General features: G+C 44.5%; 1 protein-coding gene across 4 annotated transcripts in view; it reads left to right on the top strand.

The window, feature by feature from the left end:
- Positions 1-8,229: 8,229 nt before the first annotated feature.
- PCMTD2 (protein-L-isoaspartate (D-aspartate) O-methyltransferase domain containing 2) overlaps positions 8,230-21,798 on the top strand; it is a 63,327-nt gene continuing 49,758 nt past the window's right edge. Inside the window, exons 1-6 of one of the 4 annotated variants that reach the window (XM_087749886.1) lie at positions 8,230-8,365; positions 11,486-11,820; positions 13,163-13,265; positions 15,069-15,240; positions 16,191-16,314; positions 17,871-21,663. In XM_087749886.1, coding sequence (XP_087606012.1) covers positions 11,514-11,820; positions 13,163-13,265; positions 15,069-15,240; positions 16,191-16,314; positions 17,871-18,253 — 1,089 coding nt within the window. In that variant the 5' untranslated portion in view covers positions 8,230-8,365; positions 11,486-11,513 and the 3' untranslated portion in view covers positions 18,254-21,663. Of the gene's footprint in view, positions 8,366-8,425; positions 8,806-11,485; positions 11,821-13,162; positions 13,266-15,068; positions 15,241-16,190; positions 16,315-17,870; positions 21,664-21,798 lie in introns of those variants that run through there. The other 3 variants (XM_087749887.1, XM_087749888.1, XM_087749889.1) reach the window with 3 other exon arrangements.

The raw sequence follows: 21,798 nt of genomic DNA, 5'->3' as shown, positions 1-21,798 counted from the left end.
CCAGCCCAACCATGCTGAGGCTGTTTAGCAATTAAATAACATAAATCCAGAAGCTAGATTAATAAACAGTCTAGTCTGTCTAGAGTAGTCTACAGGGTGGAGAGATAAAACTGTAAAATATTTATTACCAGCTTGGGGATGAAGTCATTAATTTAATAACTACCCATTGCTTTGCTTCTTACAGTTGTTAGCAGTCTGAAGGTTACAGAAGATTAGGTGGGAAACTTACTGCCTCCCTGCTGAGAGGAGCCTTTCCCATGAAAGCCAGAGCCCAGCTCCCATCTGTCACCCCATTACATTCGGAGGCGGTGAATATATTACCGTGCCGCTTACCGAAATAAAACAAAACAAAATTTCTGCTGGCCACATGGCAACACTCCGCGAAATTTAATGAGGACGCTGCCCTTTGTGCACGAGGCCAGTGCCAACAGCTGTAGAGACGAAGGCAGGAGGATCTTTGTCGGAGCTCCCCGGTTGCTCACGACGTGGCTCCCACAGCAAGCCCGGCCCCAGCAGCATCGCGAGGGCAGGCGCCTTGGGGGACCGATGCTTCGGCTGCCTCTTGTCCTGAGAGGTCAGGAGCGTTGTCAGAGCCTCCCTCGTCTGTGATTTCTCAGTGGGTCTTCACATTTTCAGGGGAGGGAACATGGGTATTAGTTCATTCCCTGCTGTGATCTGATATTGGGGAGCACCCAGGACTTAGATATACACATCCTCTTTATAGTGATTATGGATAGAGTCCCCTGATGAGCGTGCTCCCCTGCTGACAACTACAATTTGCAGCGATGCTACAGCAAAAGTCGTAGAGGGGGAGTGAGGGAGGGTGTCTGTGTGCCCTTGGCATATTTTGTCAGCAGTATCACCCAGGGACAGCAGAGAGCTGTCATCCAAACGAAGTGCACGGGGGCTGGGGTTTGAGCAGGAGGCAGTTTGTGATGTGGGACATGTGCCCCCCCCCCACCTCCTGCTGATGAGGGGCCGAGACCCTGCTAATCCTCCCTGACGACCGCACTGACAGTGGAGGTAATCGAATTGCCTAAATAACTTAATCGAATCTTTAGCCTGCTTTGTAAAATAAAAACGGGCACGTACTGTGAGCACGGGACACAGACCACAGCACGGCTGAATTCACGGGTGCAGCCACCCAGCCCTGCCAGGTGGCCCCCAGCTGCAGCCTTCCTTGGGGGGGACCCGCTCCAGCAGCACTTAGTGCCTGTCTCTGTTGTTGAGGAGGGCAGGAGAAACAGCTCAGAAAGCTCTGAGGGGCGCTGGATGGCTCCAGGAGAGCTCTGTCCCAACGGAGCCGCAGCTCCCCTGCAGAGCCCATGCTCCTCACTCAGCCACCAGCCTTGGAAGAGCCCCTTTGGCCATGGGCATCCCTGGTCCTCCTAAAGCCTTGGAGGGCAGCAGAGCCACGTGGACCAGGCAAAGCAGAAATGAGTGGGAGTCCTAAGCAGATGCCTTGAGGAAGTAAGAGAGGTCGACAGGAGACACGGTGTCCAGCAATGGAGAAAGGCAGCTGTGCTCTCTGTTAACATGAGGAGCAATGATAAGTGCCTGCGGGTCACACAGTGATGGACAGTGATTTTCACCTTGCGCCATTTGGCGTGACTGTGGTTCTGCTACCAACTCAGAGAGCACCAGGTAGCCTTGTTTTCAGGCAATTTCCAGGTAATCTGGTTGACTCAAATTATCCTTGGCAACTGCCCAGGAGAGAAAGGAAAACAACATCCCTGAAATAATATTCTGGTTTCTGCAGGTTCCCACAAAGGAGAGGCTCGTGTGAGGTTTGCGGGCAGCTCAAAGCAGACAAGTATGAAGCTTGGAGACGAGGTACTGGAGGTACTGGAGATGAGAAGCTCTGTACAGGTGGACCAGTTGTGATGTCTCGGCCAAGACTTTGCACTATGGTTCAGTGACATCAGGCTGTGTTTTAGCACAGACAGAGTGAGGTTTTAATGGCACCTTAAACAGGGTAGGGAGGAGAGGGAAAGAGAGAGAAAAAGCTTGAGAGAAAAAAAGCTTGTGAACGAAATGGGCTCCTTCAGTGCTGAATGGCATGACAGACAGACCTGCAAGGTATTTCTGCTGTCATTAAAAAGTAACAGAAACATTTCTGCAGAACATTAACCTCAGTTTTCCCCTCACAACAGCCTAATTTGCAACTGTCAGCACAAGCATCTTTGTCCTGACCATCCTGTTCTCCGGCACACATCCAGCACGGGCAGGGCTAACTGCAGAGGCCCTACCCCCATATCATGTCATCGCATTACCCTTTCATTTCTCTTATCAACGCCACCATTCAGTTCCATTCCTTATTCCCAGCTGTTATCACAATGAGCCAAGAAAGTGCAGAGCATCAGCCAGGAGAAAAAAAAAAAGAACAGGTGAAATTCTGATGTTGTCAGCTAAAATAGTTTCCAGATGAGCTCTGCCCACAAAGAAGCTGAATCTTGGTGATTTAGTTGCCAAATTTTACATTTGCTCCCTCTCCCCCATCCATCCTCTCGGCTGCAAGCTTGAAGTGGAGTCCTGACACTGCAAAGCATTAATAGAATTAGTCTCCTGCTATAAACTGTTCACTGGGGCTTGTTAGCTCAATTGTTGATGCTAAATTCTTATCAGAGCCACCTAAAAGAGCATTAATCAAGAAAGGCTGAACTCCCTGCCTGGGTCACAAAAATTTAATTAAACCCCAAGTAATACTGGAAAATAATTTTGAAAAGAGAAGAGACGAATGCAAAATGCTTTTCATCATTTGACTCCGCATCTTCGTAGTTCAAACCCTCAACCACGATTTCAAAGAGAGTTTTGCCAGAGCAAAGGCTGAGTGAAACACAGATGAGACTTCCCTCAGTGCCTCCTTCAACACAAGGTCCTGATGCTCATCCACGGTAAATGAAATATGGAAAACCACTGATTAAGGCCTGCTAAGGACCAGGACCCACAAATGCAAAGGAGCAGAACACCCTTCCAAGTAAAACAGCGATCTCCTTGAGTAAGATTGTGTTATGGTCATTAGTTTATGGATTTGTATCCATTTGTTGTGCAAAACAGCTCATGCAACAAAGCATTTATTTGGTAGACACAGAGAAATAGTACCGGCATCGGTACAACCTCATGTGGGATATTTTGTGTAGTTCTGGGACCTCTCTTTGGAAAAAGAAAAGATGATTTTATCCTTGAACAGGTGCGGGGAAGGACTGGCAGGGCGATTAGCAGACCAGAGAGCCTGTCTTAGGAGAGGAGATTAAAAGAGCTTGGCTTGTTTAGCCTAGAAAAACAAAGGTTAAGAGGGGATATGATTACTCTTCATAAATACATTCAGGGTGGGAGGAAGGGGAATGATTTAAGTAAGAGAACAATATGGGTAGGAGATCAAATAAGGTGCATCTCGGCCAGGAATAAATTTCCATTGGAAATCTGAAGATGTTTCCTTATTGCTGGAGAAGGGAGGTTTTGGAAAGGCCTTCTGAGCAGGACAGCTGAGCCCCCGTGGTTTTTAAAGGCAGGTGGACACATGTTGTGGCTGGTGCAGCCTGACAGGCAAGGCTGCAGGTAGGACAGGTAGCACTACCAAAGCCAAAGCAGGAGCAGGAAAATGTGATATAGCTGCCGTCTTGTTGTATTTTTATTATTTATGAATCCATAAAATCCATTGATTTTATTTAATCCATCAGTCACTTGATCCAGGAATCATTTTCTTCCCCCATAAATATGAAAAGCTTGATTTTTGAGATTTTTATTTGGCTAAGCTCTCCTAAATCATGGCAGATGGGCCATAACGAGACAGGAGAGAGATAGGACACTGAACGGGGCTCACCGGTGCTCCTGGCAGTACCAAGAAGAGATGAAGCACCTCGCTGCTGTATGTCCCCAACAGCAGGGACCTCTGGTGACGCTTCCTCCCACTCCCAGCCAGGCTGCACCATCTCCTGGCTGCCCTCCTTTGACGCCGCAGTTAAGTGAGATGAATCCAGGTCTTCATGGGTCCTTTTTCCAAGTGGCAGTGGTTATGCACAGTGCAATACAGTGGAAATCAAGACATATGTTCTTCCTCTTGCTTCAGCAATTACTCACAGAGCCCTTTGATGAAGTGAGGCAAGAGGAAAGCTTTAGGAGACACACACACATATATATATACCCTTTGCATGGGAGGAGGATCTCACGTGATTTGCCATCAGTGTGTTAATAGTAATACTAATATAAATGTGTGAGCCTGCATGTATTTATATATATATATGCATATGTGTGCATGTATGCATATATAGTATACCCTCCTGCAAGTGGTATAGTGCCAAACTGACCAGAAAATGCAACGGAGCATATTTTGCAAAACAAACAAAAAAAGGAAATGGTGAAAATATAACTCTATGATTTAATGCTCCTCCAGCTCTTAATTTATGTGAGCCATCCTGTCACGCACAAATTGCCCTGTTGACTTAACAGCCATCTGTATTGCAAGGCTGCAGGTCAGGCTGCCCGAGTGCACGAGCTCACCCCGCCGGGCCCTGACGTGGGTGCTAAAAGGAATTTTTACTATTTGATCTTTCAAATAAATAACAGTATCGCGTTTTAACTGACCATCACTAAGATGGACTTCGGAAGTTAATTCCTGCTGCCTGGTGTTTTAAAAACATTTGTAAAAGAAATTGGTTTTAAAAAAAGGAAGGAGGAAACTGTAAAACACAGGGAAATAAAGACAAGGCAAAGCAAGAAAAATCTTGGCTTCAGCTTGCCCATGTGAAAATTGCGTGCTCTCAGCAATTAAGTATTTCAGCTAACGACGGATGGAGACCTGAATCTTACCGGTAAGACTGGAGAGCGGGGGGTTGCTAAGAGCAGGGACAGGGACTGCACTTGTGCCTGCGAGGGTCCCTGCCGTGCCCCAGCCCAGGGGAAGATGCTGAGGTGCACCCTCCAAACCCCGCAGCAATGCCTGTACTGCTGGAGACACCTTGTGGTACATGGCTGAGCAATATCAGCACGCTGGGATTTAACCAGTGCCACCCGGCCCTGCTTCCCCAATCCCACTTTGCTTTTTCCACTCTCAGAGACTGCTGGGGCTCCTCAAGCCGGGGGGAGCTGCCCACGCGCATTCGCGGACAACGCAGACGTGACTTGCTAATCTATGGCTGACTATAGCTCTCGGATAACAAAGCCCCAGGGGAGTTGTAAGGAAGAAGGGAAGGGCTTTTTAAAGTGCAGGGAAAGAAGTGGCACAAAGAATCAGCAATTGCAGACCCATGAAATCATGAAATGCCCAACCGTTCTGTTGTTCTAAATGTGGGTATTTTTGCAATAGTATCAGACAACTTTGGGTTTCCTCCAGAGCTGGAGCCCGGTGCTATCACCTACGTGGAAGTGTTTTCAGCAATAAGTACATTTTCAAAGAACCCAGAGGAGAAAAAACTCCCAGGGGAGCAGAACCAGCGTGTTCTGGGAAGCTGGGGTGAGGCCATGCAGCAGTGACAGCATGCCTGCAGGGCACAGCTTGGCATCACTCTTCTGGTGATCATCCCCCTTAGCGCATGTTGTGGGCCACGTACTGCAGAGACGTGTAGGAGTTAGAGGTGCAGAAAACAACCCGTCCCTTGGGGGGTGGCCATCTCCCCATGGCTCTGCCGCCTGACATGTTGGGGGTACAGGCAAAGAGGTGGGGACTCGCAGTGGGCAAGTGTCTTCCCTGCGTGATTCTCCTGGCTAATTCCCGTAATCCTGGAAACGGAGGGGCCGCAAGTCTCACCAATCCTGGAAGGAATCATGAATACACCTGGGAGGGCGCAGGGTATTTGGAAATCCCTAAAACACTCCTCAAGCTCTTTCTGGTCGTCTTGGGGACTTGCTGTAAGAGCAGCTGCTGCCGCCGAATCTTCCTCTCTGCCTTAGTAACATTTTGCAGGGAGGCACAGCGGTGCTCCCCTCCACCCCTGCTGCTCCGAGCTCTCTGTCTACAGCACAGCTGCTTTAGCAATAATGGGATTTTTTTTTTTTACCCAGCTTTTATCTTAACAATTTTTGTGCAAAAAATAAACAAACTGCTATTTTTCAAGTGGCTCTAGCAGGAAGGGGAGCAGATGCCAAATGGAAGCCCTGGAATCACACGTGTAAGGAGTTTGTCTGTTCTGCGTTTGCAAATTTCAACTGCGTTGCCATTATGCTCGAGTGCTTTCTGCATTAGCCAAGACGAGGCGAGTGCAATCACCACGTCCTGTTTTGGTTGAATCAGCAAGGAGGAGTTTCAGCGCTCACTCTCCGCGAATAATCCCATTCTCCCAGGCAGCTGCCTTCTGTGAAATCTACAGTATTACCCCGTGCCTGTTTGCAGAGTCTGCTGTTATCATGTTAATGAAGGGAGCTGAGATAATCACCTTAAAGCATAAATACATCTCAGATGCTGATTCACTTTCTCCTATTTGAGTCTCATTTACCAGGGTAATTCTTATTTTTTTCCACTGCGGGCTTGTTGTGTCTGGAAGGACAGCTATTTCTTTTTTCACAATTCATCTCCAGACAACTGAAATCAAGAAGCCTCTTGTCTCGGTCTGGTTATTCCTTCTCATTTTGTAGCCATACATAGTATCAAGTCCTGGATCTAAGGTCAAGTCCAGACAATTTCGTTTGATCCGCAGACTTAGAGGTCACACAGATCGCGTAGCCTCAGCCAACACCGTGTGGGTCACCTACAGATGAAGACAGACACACAAATTATCTGTTTAGAGGATAATTTCTCTCATTCTGAGAGGGGTGAGAGGAACCACCTTTCCCCCACGTCTCGTCGGCCCTGACACATCGGTTACAACCACTGAAGGAACCTACGTGGGTGGGTAAAATCTAAATTAGGTGCCTAACGCTCAGCCAGATCACGTCAGGCGACAGGGATCCCTCCACTGCACGAATGGCAAGTCAGATATCGTGGCAGTCTCGCAATACTGAATGTTTTCTTAAGGCCCCAGACCCTGGAGTCAGGTGAATATGCATCCCACTTCTTTTCTTCTCAGTGAATTTCTTTCTGGCATTTATGGTTGCAGCAAAAAAACCCCTCCAAGCACGTGACTCCAATTGGGTGTTCATAGGCTCAAAACACAGAATATCAATTAGCTCCCGGAGTAATGGGTTTTCTTTTCTAAGTTCCCATGATTTTTTCCCAAGCCTGACTAACGATATCAGAACATCTGGTGTTGGCCACGCTTCACGCGGGAGGTTTAGCTACAGCGCGAGGACCGTGTGTGCCAGCTGGAGATTGGCATCTCCCCAGCTCCTCGCTGGCTCCCGCTGCCGGGCTGCTCCGTGCATCCGCTCCCGCACCCTGGGAAGCCCCGATCCCACCCGGAGCCTGGGCAATGTGCTGTCACAGCGGGGTGTGCTGCGGAGGTGTCCTGCTGGGGATGAGGACTGGGAGAACTGGGCGCTGAGCTGAAGGAGGTGTGGAAATGCAGCCCTGTGCTGGGAGCCAGCATGGTAAAAATTAGGGCAGGGTAGGGGGTACGGGGCAGGGGGAAAGCAGCCCTGCTGTGATGGCGAGGTGTTCCCAGCGGCTGTGCATTGGGGAAGAACAGGAGAAGAGAGTCCTGGTCTGTATTTCGTCCTGGTCTGTATTTCGTCCTGGTCTGTATTTAGGCTGGATCTGCGGGTGCAGGCTGTTGGCCCAGTCTGTATTTAGACCTGGCCTGCACTTACACCTGGCCAACATCCCTGCACTGCTGGCCCAGGCCACATTTAAGCCTGGTCTGTTGGCCCCATCTGCATTTAGCCCCAATCTGTAGCTCTGGTCCATCCTTAGGCCCTGCCTATGGGCTCAGCCTTGACCTAGGCTGTATTTAAACCCAGTTTGTACTTTGGGCCGGTCTGTATTTAGCTCTGACCCGCAGGCCCAGCACGTTGGCCTGGTTTGTGTTAAGGCCTGGTCTGTATGCCCCATATACAAGCCCCATACATAGGCCTCATACATAGGCCCCATAAGTAGGTCCCATATATAGGCCCAGTCTGTGTTCAGGCCGCAGAGCCACCAGGGAAGGGCGAGCTCCCACACTCTGGGAGCACTGGGCCCGGCCGGGCCCTGCCGCGTCTCCCCTCAGAGAACCAGCGCCGTCCCCCGCCCCACAGTGGTACAGTCTCCCCCCCCGCGCCGGGCCTGCATGGTACAACCCAGACAGCGTCTCCCCCCCCACGGGACCACAGTGGTATGCTCCCTGCCTCCCCCGCCCCGCGGCGGTGGTGCGCGCCGCGCCTGCGCAGTGGCGCGGCCGGCGCTCAGCTGGGCAGTGTTTACCGCTGCGGAGCGCGGCGGGACGGCCGCGCCGCCGGGCCGGGAGGGGAGCGGGCCGCACCGGGCTGGGCCGCGCCGACCCCACCCGCCGCTCAGGTACGGCCAGGGGGGCGAGGAGACCCTGTCCGCTCAGGTGCGGCCGGTCCCGGTTCGACTCGATCTCACCGGGCCGCTGCAGCACCACCTCCCCCCGCTTCCCCGCCCCTTCACCTCAGCCCCGGCCGGAGCCGCGCTGCCTCCTCAGGCCGCTGCCCCCCTCAGCCCTGCCCCGCGGCCTTCCCCCGGCACTGGGGCTCCTGCTGGGCTGCCCCGCTGTGGGGGCACGGCCCTTTGCGTGGCCCCCCCCCGCCCCAGCACCGCCCCCCCGTCAGGGCGGCTCTGGGGCCCGGGGCCCGGCCGGAGGCAGCGATGCTGGGTGGAGACCGGGGCCACCCAGGTGCAAATTAAAGGGGAGGGAATCGACATCGGGCTTTCCTAGACCTCCCTCCCGCTCTCTCGTCTCCCTCACTTTCCTCGGCAGCAGCCTGGTTATGCAGGTAGCGATTGAGCTATGTGGCGTGGGGCTCTTTAATTTGTTATTTGAGAAGGTTAGAGGGGATCAGATTGAAAGCTGTGCCAATTGTAACTTTTTTTTTAATCGTTAAACATCCTCACTTTTGTTATTTCTTCTGGAGCATATTATGTCAGAGCAGGGATTACCCTGGAAATGTGTTGGGGTGAAGAATTACGTTTTTGTGCCTTGTGTATTGTTTCAAGTCTTCCCCTGTGCATCTGCTGGTGTTTGCCTTGGAAGAAATTGCTTTAGTTTCAGTGTTTTGTTTCAGGCATCTGAATACAGCTTTGCATGTCAGACTTGTTTCTTTGTTTGTTTTTCTGTTTTGTTTTTCTCGAAGGAGAAGATGGCAACATGCAATTGAAGGGATGTTTCAACACTAAAAGGCTGCTTGGTTTGATACCAGTGTTGTGATGTGCTAACGATCATCGTTTTTGCATGTGAACTTTGTCCCTGCTCAGATTTGTGGAAATCTGTGCTTTACCTAGAAGGGTGAAAAGTGCAACAGTGCTAATTGTGGAGGGAGAGGATCTTGTTTTGAAAAGTTCGTTAAGAATAAGTCCTGCTCATTGTCTTGGTTCCCACTTCCAATAGAAGAAGGGAAACAAGGTTAAAAAAAGATGTGGAATTATCCAAAGAGGAATTTAAATGTCAGGGTTCTATGTTCTGCATATAAAACGTGCATTTTATTGGAAGTAAGCTAGTGTCCAGTAAAAGTAATCATTTCAGGAGTAACTGACACCTGTCACAACTCGAAGATTCCTTGATCTCCATTAGAAAAATGTCTTCCACGTTGTAGAACATGGAAGAACAGTTGTTGATCATGTAGCTGAGCTAAAACCACGTTGGACCAGTTGTCCCAGTGGGGCTTGCATACATCGGAAAGAATTTGTTGGGGAACCAAAGTGGAACACTGTTAAAGCCACAACTTTTTATTCATCTAAAAATGCCGATTTTTAATAGCAAAAAGAGATTAAGTGGAAGAAAGAAGCAAGCCTAAGAAGAAAATATACAAAAGAAGGTCAAGGGAATCAGTACCCTCAGGGAAGAGAGTGTTTTAATGCAGAATGTTATATAAAGCTTACTGACCAAAGATATAAACAACCCTATATGTGCAGATGCAATGAGTTGATGTGTATGTAAGAGGAGAAAAAAAAAAATCGAGTTGGCTGATGAACCTGCCTAAGCCTTCAACTTCGTGTGTTTCCACTGTGAAGTAATAAAACACATTCGCTTTTTGTAGAGAAAATGAAAGAGTAACTATAGAAAGGAGAGGGGTGGCATTTTTTAAAGTTTTATTAATGGTCTGAAACTGGATTGATGTGTTTGAGACATGAATGTATTAAAAACTGGCTCGAGTTCCCTGCCTAAGTATATCCTATTTGGAGTGTCTCTACAGGTAATCAGGATGGTATGTTATTTGAATAACTGTGAAATTTCCTTAGACTCCTGTAGCTTTCCTTTGTTTCCTCTGAAAATGAAAGTGTATAATTTGCTCTTGCTGAATGTAACAAACAAACCCCAACAATTTAGCTGTAGGAAAATCTTCTGATCCCAGGAATGAACTCTAAAGCTGCTGCTTGTGTGGTTATCATTGTGAGCAGAGAAAGGCATTGTAAATAAGTGCATTTAAAAAAAATCACGTTCTGTTTTCTGAAAAGGATTTTTTTTTTTTTAAGGCATGGGTAGGGAAGAAAAGCTAGGTTAATTTTAAGTGATAAGTTCTTCTATGTTCTTCTCCCCCTGTACCTTTTCCTTTAGAACGTATAGAAATTTTACTACATGAAGCGTATAGCCATGCTTAGTGTAATGCACAGTCAAGGAAGGTGCTTGCTTTTCTCTCCCCCACACCAACAAGCCTGAATAGGTTGCTGGAGATGATGGTGTCAGGGAAGTCAGAAGTGTTGGTGATTCATAAATCTGTGTCACTGAAGAGTTCCCAAATTGGGGGTTAGCTCATCTAGGACTTAAGAGGACCTAAGAAATTCCGCAGGCTTCAGTGGAAATGCTCTCTGCAGTTGCTGTGTGTATCGTTAAGTGCTTTACTGACGATGGTGGCTCAAGCTCTAAAGATGAGCTGTGTGAAAGTGTGTTGGCTAAAGTCAGTGAGCTTGTACTCTAGGTCAGAGGTTTTTTTAACCTCTGTGAAATCAGCATCCTGATGCATGCTCGAAGAAAATGTGCATTCAGATTTTTCTGGTTCTTGCTGCCTGTGTCTTAGTCTCTTAATTTCGCCTTGATACTATTAGAGATAAAAAGTCTGTGTGTGGCAAGAATTCTGACAGGCAAGTCAGACTTGCACTGTTGGTTGGATTTGCAATGAAAAATGACCTATAAGCATAGGAGCTAGAATAATCCTTTATATAAAAGGATTCAGTGAAAAAGCTGACATGCTAGTAAAATATTGGTAGTGTTTGAAGACAGGCATTGCATGTTTAAATTGTCTATCGTGATTTTTTCCCCCTAGTGTCAAGTACTATGAGCCAGATCTGCTGCATTTTGGTTTTCATTGTTTGATTGGAGGATGGTGGTGGTAATGTTTTTCTGCTGCTTGTTTTCCTCAAAGTACCTAAAGATCTCTGTCAAAGTACTTTGTATACAGCCTCATAATTTAGTGTTCAAGTACATGCTCTATACTTCACCTTCCTTTATTATTCTTTTAGTTTTAGTGCTTACAGAAAACCATTGAAGATGGGAGGTGCGGTGAGTGCAGGAGAAGATAATGATGAATTAATTGATAACCTGAAGGAGGCACAATACATCCGGACGGACCTGGTAGAACAGGCGTTCCGAGCCATTGATCGAGCAGATTACTACCTGGAAGAGTTCAAAGACAATGCCTACAAGGACTTGGCGTGGAAGCATGGAAATATTCATCTCTCAGCACCGTGCATTTACTCTGAGGTGATGGAAGCTTTGGATCTGCAACCAGGGCTGTCATTTTTGAATCTTGGCAGTGGCACTGGTTATCTGAGTTCTATGGTTGGACTTATCTTGGGTAAATACCTTTTCAATCATGTTAACTGTTTATGTTAGATTAAAAAAAAAAGTTTTGAAGTGGGGAATGAAGCATTTCTCAAGTAATGAAACTAAAAGGTAGCAAGGAAAGTAAAGAATGCATGAATCCAACTGGCTAATTTATGAGGATTCTTGCAGCCTTCTCTCTGGAACTGGATGGGACCCAGATTTCTGTGGTGGTTCAGAACAGGCAAGGATGTGCAATTGCACAGGTGGCTGTAGTGGATTTCCTGCAGGACTGGGCACAAACTTGGGTTTGTTGCCCCTTAAGCAACAAACCAGCTCAGGAGCAGGAGTGCCATGTTTAAACTAGGATTGAGCATGTCTGCAGAAACCTGTGACTATTGCTGCTCTGTGCCTTGGTTTTGGTTTTTTTTTTTTACTGTCCTGTAAACTGAAACACGCTTGAGATCCAGTTTTGAGTCTTAGCAACATACAGGTGGGAATAGTCTCTGGAAAGCAGTTGGTGCATCAGAACTGACTTTGTGAGCACATCTACAGTAGGCACAAATCAAAGTGCAATTAGACAATTGCAATTCGCCCTAAAGTATTTCAGTCAACAGTTGTGCTTCTTCTGGCTGCCAGGATAGATAGCAAATGACTATAGGGTATGTATTTTCCTTTTGTAGGCGTGTCAAGAATTTTAACTTCTGAAATGTTTGTTGTCAGGATGGAGCCTCACTCCCACCTTCTGTGGCTTTTCATGGAATCGCATTTGTGGTTTTCTGTTAGGTTTGTTGAGATTGCCTAGGCGGCCAATATGTAACTCCAGGGCTCTTGAATTCTGGATTTTTGGAGAAGTTACCAAATCAGTTCTGAATAGAAAGCGTAGTGCTGAACAACTTCTCTATTTTCCAATTTATTTTTGCTCTTAATTGAGGTACAATGTGTGGTGACTGTTCCTGATTCTTTTGAAGATATTTTTAGCATATCATCAAGGGGTATAAAAATAACAAAGATTTTTGTGAGGGATTTATTAAAACATGCAGGCTATTGTTCTGCATTGGATTTTTTTCAAGCTGGTCAGTTTTACAGCAATAGTATTTCTTCTGTATCAGTGTTACCGTCCTACAGAGGAATTTCCTGCACAGTTAGGAGCAAATGATTCAAAATCAATTGTGTAAAACAGCCTCATTTGCTGCCAGAAATTGCAGGTATAGGGTTGCAGTTCCCACTGTAGTAGTAAGATAGCTGGCCCTACACAAGTGCTGACTGTCTGACGCTCAAGGAGCAGTCTGTTATAGGAAGTAACCAAAACTGTATTCAATCCTGCTGGCTTTTGTGTTGCCTGTTACCACTATCCCAGTGTTCTAATTTTGCAGGTCCTTTTGGTGTCAACCATGGCGTGGAGCTTCATTCCGATGTGATCGAGTATGCAAAGCAGAAATTGGACTTCTTCATTAAAACAAGCGACAGCTTTGACAAGTAAGAATGCGGAATGCCCGTTTGGATTCATTTTGTGCGTTTGGCTTTAGTCGTGGCAGTCCTTGTTCCCGTGTGGCAGCTCTGGATTCGGGGTAATCTGAGGATTCTGGCTCCTTAGGCTTGCTGAGCTGCAGTGTGTGACCTTCTAAGCTGATGTGTATTGTGGGGGAGTTTCAGAAATTTCTGCAGTTTTTAGTAGCAGTGCTGCTGTTGCAGAGCTTAGAGGAAGTGGAAGAAGGTTACTTATTTTAAAATGTGCTTGCAGGTAACAACTTGAAACTTGCAAATAACGGTAACAGTTATGTTTGTGGTCTGAGGGCATGCATGGTTATCAGAAGAATATGAACTGATTTCTCTGGTGGCCTAATGTGTTTTATCCGAGAAGAAGAAAAATGGTGTTTTAAAATATGAAGGTAGTTTTAGGATGATTAAGTTGGTACTAAAACTGCTTGGGATTTGATTTATGTTCTTCCTTAGAACCTCCATTCTGCTGCTGTCACAAGTAATAACTTTCCAGCAAGATAACCATTGCCAATAGTAACCTCAGCAATAAAAGGTGTAGATGTCATATTTTTGGATCCATCTCACAGTTTGTTCAAGCAAGGAAGTAAAGCATCTCTGGATACTCGATAGTCCTCCTCTCGTGGGAGGCAGAAAATTAAAGTCATTGCATGCTAGAATTTAAACTACTCGGCCTTTTGCTGTTGCTGCTGTACTAGAAAGCTGCTGCTGAGAGGGCTGTATTTTCTTAATGTTGGCAGCAGACCCAAAGTTTTCAGCATGGAAGGTGCTTGCACATAGATGACCGGGTTTTTTTTCAGTCACATTGCTATTGTTTGAATAGGTGTTTTAAGGAAGACTTTTTTCCTCTCTCCAGACAAATATAGCTATGGAGCAAGAGTGAGCTGAATTCAGAAATCAACGTGACTGGAAAATTGGCATTGCTGAGAGAAATGGCTGCTGGGTTCTGCTGTTAGAACACCGTGTGCAGGAACTGTTAGCTGGCTGCTCTGAATGTCAGGCACGCTTTGCAAAAGCAGAAAGCTTCAGGAAGTGTTTAAGAATAAATAGGTGCTATATTGAGCTGCCTCTCAAGATACCGGTAGAAGAATGTATATGGTGTACAACTTCTATCAAAATCAGCCCTTAAATGTGGGGCTTAAAGCTTATGGAGATTGGGAGCATGTAAGAAAACCAGAAGCATCATAGAATCATTCATTTTTCTTCTAAACTGAATCAGAAATGCTGTAGGCAAAAATTCTTTTTGTGAGGGGTGAAATCACAGTTCTTCTGAAGCTAATGGCAAAACTTCCTTCGGCTTCAGCAAAGTGTATTTGTGAAGCATCGGGTTATAGTTCCCCACAACATCTGAAAACCATTTAAAAGCTTTTGAAAATGCCAAAAAAAAAAAACCCCTGGTGCGGTCCTTAAAAGACTTCAACATTTGGAATTGCAGGTCTAATATTTATATTCACGTATTATAACTGAGTCAGCATCAGGTGACTAAAAATAGCTTGTTCTGAAGAGTTATATGCAACTCAAGTATGAAATTATGCATCCTTATCCTTTGGAGATTTTCATCTACGAATTCCCACCTCATTGTTCTGTGATTTTGAGACTTCTAGCTGTGGTCTGTTCCGATAATGTCTAGAATATAGGGGCTTCAGAGGAAAAATCCTGTGAAACTGTTTTTTTTTTTTTTTCCTAGTATTTTTCATTGTGTCATTTTTTTCAGAATCATGAAAATAATTCATTTTAGAAATTGTAATATTCTTGTATGATACACATCTTCTTCATTTTCAGATTTGAATTTTGTGAGCCGTCTTTTGTTACTGGCAATTGTTTAGAGATTTCTCCGGACTGCACTCAGTATGACCGTGTTTACTGTGGTGCTGGAGTGCAAAAGGAACATGAAGACTACATGAAGAACCTGTTGAAAGTTGGGGGAATTCTTGTCATGCCTCTAGAAGAGAAGGTTTGAGTGCCTTTCTACTCATGTTTCTCTTTCAGTTATTATTTCTGATCTCTGTTTAGTCAATAGCTCTTCCTTTAGTTTGCCCTTCTTGTAGCAGATTGGAGAAAGCATTAAGTGCACCAGTTCTCACTGTGAGTGGAAACTGAACTCTGCGCTCTTCATAATATTTAAAAAATTCATAGTTCTACTGGTCTTTCACATATTCTGATCTTTTGTTGTTAATTGCAAATTTACTTTCATGATGCAGAAAAATGTCAGCAGGGCTTTGTTCAAGTTACATAATCTAATGTTATACTTACGGTAAAATACAAAATTTTACACCCTAACTGGCTTATGAAAGAGCGTGCAAGTTGTCCCTATTTACAAGTGTCGATGGATTCTTTTTAGTAAAAAGCTGGTAACTGCCCTGTGTGTGAGCTCAAGATTGTAATTCAGATAATCTTTTTGGTGTAAAGGTGCGTTGTTTTAACAGACTTTTATGGCTGAGGTGTAGGTACCTGACCTTTGACCTCTGTCAGGGTGGTTGGGATGAGCAGAGTGCAGAGTTTCTTCCCAGCGAGATGCTGTGCAATGATTTGAGCTGTAACAGAAATCCAGTGATCTGCAGGCTGTCTTCAAGGGTGAATGTTTATCAGTGCCTGACGTGTTTTCTCAGTGGTCAGACATAGCAGTTCTGGCTCAGAATTGAGGAAGAACTGGGAGAGCGGGGTGACCCAAACTGCCAGTGCCCATACTCTGTTGCAATAGTTGAAGTTACTTAGGGCTAATCCTGTGAGGAGTTGTGAACTTCCTCAGAAAAAACCCAGTGTTTCTCCTTATTACTTAACTTTTACTGTTGTAGCTTCTAGTACTTTAACAGCTTGCCTAGGCAGAAAAGTTGTTTGTTCATTTTTTGTTTAAAATCTTACGTAATTTGTACAATGGACAATAATCTCCTTGTTTTGGTTTAGTTGACTAAGATAACTCGTACTGGTCCTTCTGCTTGGGAGACCAAGAAGATTCTTGCTGTTTCTTTTGCTCCGTTGATTCAGCCTAACCACGCGGATTCAGGAAAATCACGGCTTGTTCACTTGCGTGAGTACAGACATTTTTGAGTATGGGGGAGGTTTCTGTTGCTGTTTGGCTGTAAGCTGCACCTTGCTTCCTTAGATGTAACGTCCTTTCAAGGAAAATTACTCCCAACTGCTTCCTTCTTGGAACAGTTGTCGAAGTTTTGTGTTGGATCCCAGTCTATCTTTGAGGATATCTGCGGAGGCCTGGTGCAAGAATCAGAATTGGTTAAAACAGATTCTAAATGATTTCCTGTGAAATTGTACCTAAACTTTGCAGGATGTTTGGTCATTGTTTTTGCACATGCAGACATCTGTTTCAATCCTGAATTGCGTACTATCATGGTTCTCAGGCACTGTGCCATGGGGACGGAAAATACACAAGGAGAACCTGTGAACAAACATATCTACTGAAAGGCTATTACCACCCAACAATTTGGAATTATCCCGAACCTGGAACGCTTGAGGGATAGAAGTTGTGTAATTTTTGGTTAGCTGTTTGAAATGCGGGTCATATGCAGTGGCCTCAATCTTTAGATTAAGGCTTCAGTGTAGAGAGGCCTCTTAAGAACACATGAAGACAGAGATACTTCCGTAAAGAGATTAGTCAAGCTTTGTTCTTACTCTGGAAAGGTGTCTTTGGTTGACAAAAAGCAGCTCAGTAAGCAGTCTGTACAGTGCTATAAAGTCCACTAAGTGCATGTTTCAGCATACTTTACATGGTGGCTTTGTAGTGAAACCTGCATATATATATATATTGCATGTGTGTGGGTTTTTGTTGTTTTTTTTTTTTTCCTGGTTCCTGTACGCAGGTCACAGGAATGCTTACTGGTTGGTAGAAGACAGGGGTGTTTTGTTTGTTTCAGTTTTAATTCACTTTAATACATGGGTGTGTGTGCACCAATACTTTTTTTTTTATGCTGCATGAGTTATGTTGTGCACTTACGGGCTGGCAGCAAATAAGTGCAGAAGACAGAACAGTCTTCCAAACCATTAATGTGGGAGGCGTTTTAATACAATAACTTATTGTATGCTTCTATAATTACTTTTACCAAACAGTTTCCAGCCAGTCTTCACCCACTAAGTCTGAAGCAGTTTTTGAAGAGCATAAATAGTACCCACATTTTATAAGTGAAAAACTAGGCAAAGCTGAAGTAACTTCACAATAGAAGAATCATTTTATGGAAGAGTTAAGTAGACTTCACGTCTAGTTATCTACAGTAGGAAAATATCTTTTTCTAAGTTATTAAACAGTCACAGTTTCAGTCACTAAGTCTGCATTCCTATAATGTTTAAGACATGTGTATCTTAAAATAATTGTGAGGACTTGACATCAAAATATGAAACTCTTCTTTCATCCCATTCTTTCTCTTCAGTTAATGAGAGAAATGTGTAAGTAAATTTTGTTTGGAAAGTTACAATACAGTTTATCTGAGTTGACAGGAGTTGAATAGAACTGTTTTTGTAATCACAGCAGGGAATTCAAGTGGCCTGATTTAATTTGAGCAAATACAACTTTTCCTATGAGTACTCTCGAGGGGAGTTTCTTCATATTTGTTCATGGTTTTCATTTCGTTTTAGCCCCAGTGGCTGTTCGCAGCCTCCAGGATCTGGCTCGCATAGCCATCCGAGGAACCATTAAAAAAATTATACATCAAGAAACAATGAGCAAAAATGGAAACGGGCTGAAGAACCCCCCAAGATTTAAACGAAGACGCGTGCGTCGCCGTCGCATGGAAACTATTGTTTTCTTGGACAAAGAGGTCTTCGCTAGCCGTATCTCCAATGCGTCAGACGATAACAACAACAGTGAGGATATCGAGGATGAGAGACGAGAAGAGGAAGAAACTAAACCCTCTGAACTAAAGCCAGATCCCCCTGTAAACTTTTTGAGAGAAAAGGTCTTGAGTCTGCCTTTGCCTGATCCCTTGAAATATTACCTGCTTTATTACAGGGAAAAGTAATTTCCTTCTTCTAGAATGTGGGAATTAGGCAGAAAATGAAGTATTACTTAGGGCTTGACAAATGTATACCACTTGCTTGCCTGCTAATATGACCACCTAAGGCAGTAGGCTAGCTGGGGAATGTGGCTGCTGTATACTTAAACATTATAGCTTTTTTAAGTTTTTTCTTCTCAGTTGTGTGCTATAGTTTTATCCTACAGCAGGGATTCCTTAGGAAGCAAGTTGGTGAAATGCTCAGCTGCTTATGGAAAGGAGGATTTAGTTCCCTGAAACTAACTGCACAGAGATACTCTAAAAATCTCATGGCTGCTCTACCGAATTGCAGTTTTTAAATATTCTTAAGCAGCTCCCCAAAGACCTTTGCTGTCTGTACTCTCTCCCACTAAACCTGCCATGTGTTTACCGTGGTGTGTGTTTAATGGAGATAAAGATTATTAGTAAAAACTGACCTGGCAAATCTTGTTTCTTCCAGTAATCTGAAAAAGCACAACAAGACATGAAAGGAAAGAATTTTTGGCATCTGGCCTTGTGGCATCCAGGTTTTGAATGAGAAGGAAAGCATCAGCTCCCCTTTGGTTGGTCTCAGTTTTGCATATAAACTATATATAATTTTTCAGTAAAAGGTAAAAATGTTTTACAGAATAGTGGTTTTCTTAATGGGAAACACCTGTTCTAGTGAATTAGTCTAATAGAGATGCAAAGTGGTTTTTGGGTTTTTTTTATTTTTAAAGCGGTGGAGGCAAGTGAAGAGCTGCAAAGCTGATTAGCTTTGACAGGATGCTGGGGTAGTCGGGGTTGTGACTGTTGTCTCTGGAAATATTTACAGAGTAATTCTGAAGGGGGAAGAGGGTAGAGAGGAGATGCGTAGCAGTGAATTTATGAAAACTGACTGTGAAAGCGGAATCTGCGGATTTTGCTGTTGCGTGAGATAACGTCTGCTGGGCTGAACAGAGTGAAGTGTGGAGCGCGAGCCTGAGCGGAGTGGCTTGTATCCTGGTAGTTCAGCCAAATGTAGTTTTGTGGAGGGTATGTAGACCCTGAAAACAGTCTAGAAAGCCAAACTGACGCAGTTCTTAGGTGTTCCTGTGTGTGTGCCCCTGCTGTAGCAAGGCGGCTGGAATACAACTTGTGTACACGTGGTCCACGTGTGGTGGAATGAAGTTGATCGACTTGGTAGGTTACTTTGTTCCTGCAACAATTAAGTAGATGTTTTAAGAGGCTCCTACAGAAGGACTTTACACTCTGCAGTTCTGTGGATGTGAACTCTTAATTTTTATTCCCAAGTCTTCCTGTAATGGTGATGGAAGAAGATATGTGTAGAAGGGGAAGTTTACCTGGTTCAGCCTGTTTGAAAAAGCTACCTAAACTGGTAAAGGCTGTAAAGAAACCCTTGAGCTTGTACTGATGTGAAATACTCCTAAAGCTGAGGGGGTGAAAAACCCCCTCTCAGTAGGTAATGAAGCTGTTAAGGCATTGCCCCTTCAGAAGCACTTAAGTTGGTATCACTTTATTATTTTTTTTTTACGCTGTGTCCTCATTTTTGAGGAGGAATGAATGAAGACTGTCTTGCCAAAAATACGCTGGATTTTTGGAGAAGAGAAGGCTCCGGGGTGACCTTAGAGCAGCCTTCCAGTACCTGAAGGGGGCCCACAAGAAAGCTGGAGAGGGACTTTTTCCAAGGGCATGTAGTGATAGGACAAGGGGGAATGGCTTTAAACTGAAAGAGGGTGGATTTCGATTAGATATAAGGAAGAAGTTCTTCACTCTGAGGGCGGTGAGGCACTGGCACAGGTTGCCCAGAGAAGCTGCGGATGCCCCATCCCTGGAAGTGCTCAAGGCCAGGCTGGATGGGGCTTTGAGCAACCTGGCCTGGTGGAAGGTGTCCCTGCCATGGCAGGGGGCTGGAACCAGATGATCTTTAAGGTCCCTTCCGACCCAAACCATTCTGTGATTCTATGATTAGTGGTACTGAGTTGCACAACTTGCGTAATGATGATAAATAGCATCTCAAAGTTCTGTGTGGCTTTGAAAATAAACGGATAACTCTTGTACGTCTAAGCCCAAGACGGAGAATTCTTCCTTGCTTAATAGGCTTTTTGTACATCTTGGAGAATATTATCAGATAATACGGTGTCACGTGCCACTGGCACATAACACAGTCGTAGGCTGTGTTTTGCCTCTGGTCTCCTTTCCAGAAGTTTCTTCCAAGAAGTTTCCGCTTCTTGTCTAAATGGTATCCCAAGCTATCTTGCTCCCTCAGATTTTTATTTCTTTATTTTAAATGGGGCAGTTCTGTGGCCACTGAGCTGATGGTTTCCTGTAAACATACGAGTGCCCATCTTGTAATTCTGGCAACCGCAATGAATTTCTTTCTACAAATGAAAATCCTGAATATTGTGGTAAATGGAGGCTTAATAGAATCTACGTGTAATACTTCTCTGTGCTTCCCCAAAGGCTGTCACCTCTGTACTTGGTAGGCATTTCTGCTTAATAGCCGTCATACCAGGTATGTGCCTTTTTGTACTGCGGCACAATTTCCATACCCCTGCACAGTACAGGGTGCCTCTTACTTTGGCAACCAGGTCATCCTTCAGTTCGTTAATTACAAAACTTCTTTAAAAGAAGTTGCTTGAAAAATGCCATTAAACTGCAGGTTCATATTAGTAAACCGTGCTGAGATTCTGTTAAAGCAGACTGGTTGAGGGAGAATTATCTTTCATTTATGCCTGTTTGATTTTACCCCCATCCTACCCCCAGCTGTAAAAGATATTTTGTCAGATTTTTCACCAGATTTGCCTTTTTTATTACATTTGCTAGATTTTTGTAGCTTTCTATAAGATGCATAAAATACTGCTATTTTTCCTGGATAAGGTTGAATAAATAAATATATATACAGGAAATTTATGTTCGAGGCTGTCAAATTGTCCCCTCGTCCAAAAACCCACAGACCCGAACAACCCCATAGTAGAAATTTTATGTGTAATATAATTGTGAGATAGTATTGCTTATAGCCTGTAAATGAAGGGGAACTGTAAATACGTTTTCCCTGTGCACAAGCACTTGCACTGTAGTTTTGGATGCATTTCTAATAGAATAATTGTAGCATAACTGTTTTTGTATAGTCTGTAAGGTGTCTAGGGATTTTACCTGCTTTGACTGTTTCCTTTTGTGTTCTAAGTAGTCTTCACTTTAATCGTATGTGATTCCTTTTAGGTTTCGATACTGCAGTAAATTTGCAAAAAGAAATGAACTTCAAGCTGCTTTAATCATTAGTGTGTAAGTTGAAAAATCTATGTGTAGAAACTAGAGTTAAATTGGCCTGAGGCATGCAAAAGTGTTATGCAATTTAAACTTTATTAATAAGTGTTTCTGTATCAATAAATTCAGTAAAGACTTTTTAGCCTTCTTAACATGGCTTTGCATCATGTTGTGATTTGAATACTTTGCAGATAAGTACTTATTTCCATAATGGAAGGTTAAGACACTAGAACACTAGAAGAAGCACTTAATAATATGGTGCAGGTACATAGTTTTAGATGAACTCC

The sequence above is a fragment of the Nipponia nippon genome, unplaced genomic scaffold, assembly GCF_047370975.1.
Source record: "Nipponia nippon isolate SJK-2023a ecotype South Korea unplaced genomic scaffold, ASM4737097v1 scaffold_13, whole genome shotgun sequence".
Lineage (NCBI taxonomy): Eukaryota > Metazoa > Chordata > Aves > Pelecaniformes > Threskiornithidae > Nipponia > Nipponia nippon.
Note: the sequence above shows the minus strand (reverse complement) of the source record. Positions and strands in the feature narration are given on the sequence as shown.